Source organism: Sinocyclocheilus grahami, unplaced genomic scaffold (assembly GCF_001515645.1).
Source record: "Sinocyclocheilus grahami isolate Dianchi unplaced genomic scaffold, SAMN03320097.WGS_v1.1 scaffold47.1, whole genome shotgun sequence".
Taxonomy (NCBI): Eukaryota; Metazoa; Chordata; class Actinopteri; order Cypriniformes; family Cyprinidae; genus Sinocyclocheilus; species Sinocyclocheilus grahami.
This window is the reverse complement of record NW_015505226.1, coordinates 1,588,365-1,598,185: the sequence shown is the minus strand read 5'-3', so window position 1 is coordinate 1,598,185 and position 9,821 is coordinate 1,588,365. Positions and strand designations below refer to the sequence as shown.

General features: G+C 37.4%; 1 protein-coding gene across 1 annotated transcript in view; it reads left to right on the top strand.

Annotated features, from left to right (window-relative positions):
* LOC107582708 (beta-1,4 N-acetylgalactosaminyltransferase 1-like) overlaps nucleotides 1–9,821 on the top strand; it is a 26,009-nt gene continuing 16,188 nt past the window's right edge. Inside the window, exons 1-8 of the mRNA XM_016268649.1 lie at nucleotides 1–128; nucleotides 4,045–4,173; nucleotides 4,421–4,643; nucleotides 5,486–5,662; nucleotides 5,830–5,936; nucleotides 7,090–7,127; nucleotides 7,220–7,400; nucleotides 7,513–7,611. Of these exons, the coding sequence (XP_016124135.1) occupies nucleotides 4,429–4,643; nucleotides 5,486–5,662; nucleotides 5,830–5,936; nucleotides 7,090–7,127; nucleotides 7,220–7,400; nucleotides 7,513–7,611 (817 nt within the window). The 5' untranslated portion in view covers nucleotides 1–128; nucleotides 4,045–4,173; nucleotides 4,421–4,428. The remainder of the gene's footprint in view (nucleotides 129–4,044; nucleotides 4,174–4,420; nucleotides 4,644–5,485; nucleotides 5,663–5,829; nucleotides 5,937–7,089; nucleotides 7,128–7,219; nucleotides 7,401–7,512; nucleotides 7,612–9,821) is intronic.

Genomic DNA, 9,821 nt, shown 5'->3' with positions numbered 1-9,821 from the left:
CATTCTGTCTCAGAGGTGGATGCCATGCCATCGGATTTTCTCCATTAATCAGCTGTTTGCGTTTACCTGACAAGCGCGTCCGGGGGTATTTTAAGGGTTGGAGATCCCTCTTGGTGGCGACAATACAGGTTAGATTTATTTGAACGTGTTCGGTCGCCCATCCGCCCTGTTGTGAATGGCACTGATATAATGTTTTCCCCAGTCATTTACGGCATGTTTGTTTATTTCCGCTACACGATTGAGTGAATATAATTAAATATGCACCGCTAAATTAATTGATCGCCACTCTCTCTCTGGTATTTGAATAGAATAGAAGGGATTTGGTTTCTTAGATCGCCTACATTTCTAATGGTGTTATGGCTCTGCATTGTCTGATGGAATTTCTGTGCATGATGTGACATATGGCGACAACAGGCCAAGGGGCTTTCGGTACCTCTCTGTATTGCTACACTGAGGCGGCAGAATGGTCGTTAAACAGTGGCAATGATCGCCAGTTATCAAGTCCCTTAATGGCTATTGATTATTTTCCATGGCTTTGAACGGCTTCTGTCTCGAAGGCCAGCGGTGCATGCTGTCAGCTGTGCGGCCTGTGTGAGGTAGGCTATATAGTTTACAGGATGCTGGGAATATTAGCCTTCTGTATAAACTATACCACATCAGTATTAGGAGGGAAGTCGCATCCATTGGGCTTATACACTCTACGGGGCTGCGCATGGTTTTTATCTCCATAACCTTGGATAAAGTGCTAGGTGCAATTAAGCGAATGGTTATTCGTTGCGTTTAGTTGTCGTGGCAATTTCGCTTTTCCCAATAAAGGTACGAGACAAAAGTCTGTTAAATATTTATTTTCTCGCAAGAAAAGTTCAACAGTCATCCAAGTTGACTGCAGAGTGCGACCAAGAGGAAAAACCCAAACTCAACATTTATACCTTGATCAAATGTGGATGCTTTGATCTCATCCAATCATAATGCATATTAAACATATATCTCCATTTAAAGCTGCAGTCCGTAACTTTTTTTGGTTAAAAATAATCCGAAATCAATATTTGAGCAAGTACATAACCAGCCAGTGTTCAAAACGATCGCCTTACTTTAGCCTGATTCACAACGGTTATCTTATAATAATGTTTTCTAATTTGAGTGGTACGGGTAGGTTTTCGCGGGAAATTCGAGCATGGCACTGCGTCATTACGTCACGTCTGTAAACATAAAGAAGTTGTCCCGGCTACTAGACTATCGCATGTGAGGATGCTGCAGGTGATGGATCGTTTATAGCCTATTCTCACAGCAGCTGGAATAATTAAATGTATCATTTTAATGGCAGATTGTAATCCAGCAAGAATTTTGTGTTTATAAAACACATGTGAATGAAATTAAATTATATTTCAGTTATAAATGTGCTTCTGATTACAGATAGCAGTTACAGCCTGGGATTACAAAGATTTGTGTGCCGACTCACAATCCACGCAAGCTAGATAATTCCGCACACAGCTGCAATTCCAGGTTTTCAAACACAGATGGCGACAAAGAGGCAAAACTTACGGACTGCAGCTTTAAGGTGTCCAACTATGTCCTCCAGATGTGTTGCAAAGAAGCCAGGACGTCTAAGAAGCTAAAATAACATTTCCTGTCTCACACTTGTCTTGCACACACACACACACACACACACACATGTCTGTTTTTGTGAAGTGTGGGTACATTCCAAATGCGTAATGGTTTTTATACTGTACAAACTGTATGTGCTATTGCCCTACACCAACCCTACACCTAACCTTACCCCTTACAGGAAACTTTGTCTCACACACACACACACACACACACACACACTCATATTTCCAAACTACACCTGCTTCCTCTCTACTGGTTGGTGTGCTTAGAGCAGGGGTGCCCAACGTCCGTCCTGGAGAGCCACAGTCCTGCAGAGGTCAGCTCCAACCTTAATCAAACACACCTGAACAAGCTAATCAAGATATAGGGTCTATTAAAAAGCTAAAGGCAGGCTTTTGGGGGGGGGGTAGAATCGTTTTTTTTTTTTTTTTTCTGGACTCCTTTTTAATGGTTAAATTACATTTGATTAATCAAAAAGCATGTCTAATTAATTAAAATCATGAAACTTAAACAATTTAACATCAATTTATTAAAAGTTTAACAAATATTACGTTTAGGGCCCTATGAAATGTTTTATTTGTCCAACCTTATGTTTTATTGTAACCAAATTCTGTTTTAGCATGTCTAATTTGAAAGCATAAAACAAGTTTAATTTATTCTTACAATAGCCTTATGATTTTTTTGCTCAGAAATTCTGTGTTGTGTATTTACATTTTGTTTTAAGGCATAAAACATTCATTTAATCTATCTTTTAATTAATTAAAATTAAACAAATTAATTTTTTTGGAAAATAAAGTGTAACATTTAATATTACAATTAAAACATTGAAGAAATATTGAATGCTTATTCCTTAAAAATAAGGTTTTAATAATTTTAGTAGTAGTAGTAGCAGTCTGTTACGTATATTCTACTCAACAATAGTAATATATTTCTGCCAATGCCCTCAAGTTAAACCGAACCTTTATTTTTACGGGTTGCCGTGAATACCATTACATTTCTATGTGTGTATGATATGAGGATAGTTTTACTCAAATGAAACGGTCAAATGCTCATGAAGCGACTCTCAGAGCAGTTAGGAGATGTTGGAGATGTTATTCATGTGTTTATGTCCTCCTTAGTAAGACGGCAGATGTTAATATCACCGCAAGCGTCACGAGCGTTTCAGTACGAGTACTACACAAAACCGCGCGTCTGAGCCATTCATTAACACAGAGACACGCAGAATTCATATTTAAATATGAATCGGAGTGGGCTTACTTGTGTGTGTGTGAGAGAGCGCGCGCATCAGGCGGAACTCCGCTGTGCGATGCAGAGAGCGCGACCATAACGTAGAGACAGAAATATGGGGGTAGAATTGTTGCTTAATTCCAAATAAATAGATTATGATCCACAAATAAATAGAATGAGATCCACAAATACATTCTTAAAGTTTCACAAACATGAATTAAATTCACAAATAAATAAAATGAGATTTGCAAATAAAAAACATATTCACAAATATATATTTATGTCACAACCACAACTTTGCCTGGTATTTATTTGTGAATCGCGTCCTGTGCATTTGTAGATAGCTGCACGCATTTGTGAATCGCGTCCTGTGCATTTGCGAATTGTGAAACATTTCTTGCGTCAAGACCTGCTAATATAGTGAATGAGTATACTCTTAAGCAACTTTCACATAGAGATTCCAGAAAATACACTGATATGTGTTCTGGGATCGTTGGATTCTGGTTCATTCTCCCTCCAGTGATTTTCTGCAATCTGTGCGTGTGCTCACACACATCCCGTAAAGATCTCGTAAAGACACGTGACATTGGGATGTGACATGTAATGTGATGTGTACTGTTCCACTAAGCTGGCGAACGATCTCATAGCAGGAGCTCCCTGGTCTTTGCTTCATTCCAGTTTGCAGACATTTTTTGTCATGAACGTTGATCTGCATTTAAAAGAGTCGCACGATAACGTGTGTCATCACTACGACACACCCCTTATGGCATTGGTCCAGCCTTTTGTTCCCACTGTGCGTGTTCCAGGACTGATTGGTTCCCAGGATGTGTTTGCATTCACACAGAAGGCACTCTGGACATTTTACGGGATCAGAAATACAGATTCCAAAAGTGAATTTTCATAGCGATACCATAGAAGCATCATTTAGAGAATAGTTCTTAAAAAAAACTTTTCCTTCGTGTGAAGGACATTTTAATAGTATAAAAAAACTTTTTCCACTATAAAGAGACTTCTGTGCAGTGGAAATATTTCATTGATATTCAAAGTTAATCCTGGAACCACAAATCCCATAAAGAACCTTTTTTTTAAGAGTGTACATTGGACTCTTTTATGTAATTGAATATATGTACATTGGATTCTTTTATGTAGTAAATACAGTAAATGAATGCACTACAACTGACGTGACTAAGGTTTTTTTTTCTACCTCAGCAGACGGAGAGAGCCCTCCATCAGCCTCATCAGCTACTGTAAGTCACATCAAGATTGAGCCAATCAGTACCATGGACCTTTAGGAGCAGTAATGGCAACTTGCTGTACCTCTCGCTCTGATTGGATAGAGTGAGTATGTTAAAAACTAAAGTGTTTTTGGAATTACTATAGTGCTTTCCCCCACATTGTTATTAAGTGAAGGGATATTAAATTAAGGCTAATTAGAAAATTGAATTGAAGTTAATGCTTCATTATTTGATTTAAGAGAATGCTAATTTGTGAAGTTTCACATGAAGAACCCCACCCATTTTTGTACAATTAATTTAATTACACTGAATGAAGTTTCAACACTGTTGTGTTTCTGTTTGTGTTATAGCTTGTAGCATGCGTTCCCTACGTAAGACTGTGCTGTTAGCTCTGGTAGCATCAGTGGTGCTGGTTTTGGCAGTGCTACATTCCTGGCCCACGCGGGTCTACAGCACTGTGGATGTCCGGTACAGACCGGGTCCTGGAGCTGAGCGGTTGCTGGAGGAGAGACTTCCTGAACCAGATCCCAGCACTAGCACCATCCCTTACAGAGTGAGGGAGAGTGTGGCCAGGTCAGTTAGTCTTCAAAAGCCCCTTAGCATTCCTAAGGTCTCTTTTTGAATGGGATTTGTACCTCAGGAGGAACATTGGAATGCTAAGGGGTTTTAATGTTTTTCTATGAAACATCTGCTCAAGTAGAGGGAGACTGGGGATTTTGCTTTAACGCCTGCAACTCTTAACAACTACTTATCTCAACCGTTCAAAAGTTTGGGGTTGGTAAGATTTTATAATGTTTTTAAAAAAAAGTTTCTTCTACTCATCAAGGCTGTCTTTTCAAGGCTGTACATTTTTTTTAAATGTACTTAAATGTACTTATTGTTATAGCAAAGTAGATTTTTCAGCAGCCACTACTTCAGTCTTTAGTGTCACTTGATCCTTCAGAAATATTAACATTCTTATAATATCTTAATGTTTTTGTGGAAACTGAATACATTCTTTGTCAGGATTCTCTGATAAATAGAAAGTTCAAAAGAACAACATTTATTTGAAACAGAAATCTTTTATAATATTGTAAATGTCTTTACTGTGATTTTTGATTGATTTAAATTGTCCTTGCTGTATACAATAATTAATTAACCTTAATGACCACAAACCTTTGAACTGTAGTGTATGTGCTCCAAATTAAAATTGTTCTGAAACCTACAACGTATCTCTAAACATCACTTTAAATTCTGTACATGAATTTATTTTGTTAACTCAGAAGTGAAATGTTGATGTCCTGTAAATCTTTTATGTATTTGCATAAAACAGGGACCTACATTGTCTACTGTCAGCTTAGGAGGATGCAAAAGTTTTCCTTCTGTTCAAAGTCTGACAGGTTAATCATGTGATAACTCTCCTCCTCTTCCGCAAGGCTTTTGGCTCGCAACGGCTGTGTTTGTGAAGGAGACAGCAGAGGGGTCAACCTGCCCTTTGCTCAGCTTTTGTTCCCTAGAGTGTCTGCCCATCCGCTGCACACTGCCTTCCAGGCCTCCCAGCTCCATGAGATGAAGAAACGGCGCGCCAAAGAGTATCAGAGCTTTCAAATGAGGTGCATTTAATAATTTTATGCCAGTGCAAATGTTCAGTTGTTTGGTTTATAAATCCATCTGTTATATAAAAAAAAACTGTGTATATGACAGACTATGTCTGATCTTGCAAATAGTTATTTTTTATGGTTTTAGATTTAGTTAACGATTGTAACCCTGGTGTGTATAGGTCGCAGACCCCTGCTGATCTTCTGATTGTAGCTGAAGCTAACAACCCTCTGCAGTACCCAACCCAGGGTGTGGAGGTTCGGCCACTTAAAACTATCCTCATACCAGGTAATACACTTTCTGTTCCTAGTAAGATTAATGTATTGCCATATGACTGAAGAACTGTGATGAGACTTAGCATTATAATAATAAATCTTTAAGCTAATGTAATGAATATTATTGATAATACCTGACTTTTTTGCAGCCCATGCTCATTGGAAATATGTCACTGTGGCTACATTTCTGCAAAACCTAAAATACATTGCTTCAGGTCCATTTTGCTGCACTTTTTTAGATGATCCACAAGAGGCACTATAAGATATATTTAGATATATATAGTTTTCTCAATTTCAGATGCAGGTTTATTCAACAGCACAGATTTTGATGCAAACGTTAAAATGTATTTGTTTATAGTCAAGTCACCTTTATTTATATAGCTCTTTATACAATACAGATTGTGTCAAAGCAGCTTCAAGGCAACATTGTGCAGTCAAGGCAACATTGTTGCCAGAAATTGTGTCCCCAACTAAACAAGCCAAAGGTGACAGTGGCAAGGAACTAAAACTCCATCGGTGACAGAAATGGAGAAAAAACCTTGGGAGAAACCAGGCTCAGTCGGGGGCCAGTTCTCCTCTGGCCAGACAAAACCTGTTTATAAATCATGCACTACGTTAAAAATGTTCACATAATAGTAATGCAGTATTGTGCAAGAAACTGCACAAAAATAAGTCTTTATTCATTGATAATCTGCCCCCGTAATCATTATTTGAATGAAAAGGAACAAAAGTTATTGGTGTTTTTACTGCCACCAGTGTTCATGTGTCCTGGAAACTGCAGTGAAATGTGTGTACATTTCTGAAGAAATGTGTTCTTGAAGTGTGTTAACCAAAGTATACACGGAATAATTGACTCCGGGACATTGAATTATTAGAAAAATAATGCATTCCTATAATAATAATGTTATTCCTAACTTAAGTCTTTCTCTGTTCTCAAATGAGTGACGAGCTACATTCGACCTTCAGTGACTGAACGCAAGCGAAACGACTTTGTACTTGTGATAGAGAACACTGGTGGTTTCCATGGATTACAATTTATTTTTGTTTCCTGTTTTGGGGTGGTAATATTATATATTAATAGGGAAGGGGGGCCCCAAAATTTATTTTGCCTATGTCATGATAAGAGATAAATCCGGCCCTGAATACATGGCTGTAATGTGTTTCAGGTTTGGCCTTAAAAGAGCTGCCCCGAGATGTATATACTGTAAGTGATATTATGAATAATTTATGTCTATTTCCTGTGCTTTTGTGTTATGGGTGCTTCCTGGACAATATGTTTTTCATCTTTCTTTGTAGCTGAACTTTTCAGCATCTCTGGGCACATTTAATGTGGCAGCAGAGGTGGAGGGGGTAAAGGTCAGGGGTGATGGTGAGATGCACATGACCCTGAGCAGCAGCCTTTTGTCCAGTCTGAATCGACAGCTCCAGTTTATCACATATACTAACACGTTGTTCCACCCCAGCACAGCTGACACAGGTAAGCTTCTGGGTAATTCCTGTAAAAAAAATAGTTATCCCAAATGTACATGTAAACTCAGGACTGGATAATCTTTATTTTGATATGTCGTTTTTATGTGCTTGTGATTCAGTGCAGTTAGACACAGAAGGACATCAAGCTCTGTTTACCATCAAGATCCGTCATGGAGTTACACCCAAACTCTACAACACAGGCTCTGATGCAGATAAAGGTAAGTACGTCAATGTTGTCATTGTTAATTACAACTAAACCTATCAAAAATAGTTATTTGTTAATTGAAATTAAGATTAAATGAAATAAAATATAAATATTAGATGAAAACCTTAAAAAATTAAATGAAAATGATAAATGTTACCCTGGCAGCTAACTAAAATAAATTAGTTTAATTTTAAGTACTGACATTTTTAAAACTAAAACTGAAATAAAAATAAGTTAAAGCTAAATAGAAAAAAAAGAATACAAATATAAAATACAAAAATGAATAAAAATACATAAATCAAAAGCCCCAACAAAAATAAAAGTGAATTCATAACATTAATAAATCCTATAGCACAGTGGTTCCCAAACTTTTTGCAGAGTGCACCCCTTTATAGTGTTTGACACAGTGGTATAGTGGAAGGTATACGCAGGTATACGGCGTATACCCACTTCTTTATCAGTTGGCTTTGTGTATACCCACTTCTAAATCCCCTCTGATGCGCATCATTCATTAGTGTCCTGATGATTGCACCTGCGCATATTTAGCTAGCTTGATAGAGAAGGATCACTCAAATCAGAAAGAATGTGAAGGTTATGTTGACGGCAATGGACATAGCGGGAAGTTATAGGGTAGTTATTAAGGAATTAGTTTGTTCCCTCTAGATACCTATGTTCATGATTTAAACAGGTACAGCACGTATTCACACGCAATCGCTCTCTCAATAATGCATTCAAACAAATGTAGGCCTAATCTTATACAGTGCTACTTCATCTGCATCTGATTTCGAATGAGCAGAAATCTGTAAGAAATGCAGCGATCCGTAGGTAAAATAACTGATGAAAACGTACTGTTATTTTCATCACAAACAAAATTTGCACTGCAAAAAGCATCAATAGTCTACCTTTTAATGCTGACAACCATGTTATTAGCTTGTCATGTGGTTGGAAAAAAGGTTGCACACTGTTCCAATAATCCACTTTGAAACGCTCCTGTCATTTCATTTTTTTCTTTTAATATACGTTATGAACAGAACTGTGATATTTCAAGCATTCAATACATTAGCCGCGGAGCGAAGGTGGAGCGGTGTTTCTGATATTAGTGAGCGAGGAGTGGAGCGGGAGCGGATAATGGTGAACCCGGAGCGGAGTGATTATTAAATGCTCGCAACGCGGAGGGGAAATTGTTGCTGCTCACATACTCTGGTCCCCAGTCAGAGAGGATGCCGATTGCCGACAGTGACAGATATGCTGCTTCTTCATGCACGAGAGCATGTCAGGCATAGGCGTAGCTTGACGTTTGAGTTTGGGGGGGCCAAACCGAACCGGTGGATTCCCAGCAACCAATTTTGCGTTTAAAAGATGTCTATTAGACGTCTAAATATAGCCTAGACGTCTAAGCTAAAACGAGGCTAAATTTGAGCTGTCAGTGAAAATCTAATAGACGTCTAATCATAGCCCAAGAATAGACTAGTCATCAATTAGATGGCTATTAAACGACTACATATATACGTCTAATAGACGGTGAATATGGGTCTAGGCTAAAATGAGGCTAAATTTGGGCTGTCAGTGAAAATCTAATAGACGTCTAACCATAGCCCAAGAATAGACTAGTCATCAATTAGACGGCTATTATACGACTACATATATACGTCTAATAAACAACAAAATGGCAATCCATACATACAGCTTTTATTAAGAAAAATAACATTTTTGACATCTTAAGACAATACAAAATGATAAAAATACAAAAGAATTAATGACAAAATAAAATGTTATAAATACAATACACTTAAATATAAATATTTTGATAAAAAAATCTGCAGTTTTTAACAACTTAAGATAATAAAAATATAAAAATGAAAAAATTAAATATTTTAAATAACTTAAGATATTTAAAAGAAAAAAAATCTAATACAAATCAAGAGCATGTCATCACACTTAACATCAAAACATTACGGATAAATGACAACATAAAAAAAGATGCCCCCCACAATCTGTCTCTGCCTCCAAAATTGTCTGGCACAACTGACTTCATAACAACACAGTGATAGCTGCTGGAACTAAAACGTAGCCCAGTACACACACTAACCTCAAATGTACATGGAATAATAAATTCACCCCTACCGTTTTATTACATTATGTTTTTTGTTTGTACTGTTTAGGTTTTAATGCTGCATTGCACATCTGAGCTATTTGCACTTATTATTTGTATTCTTAAGCTTT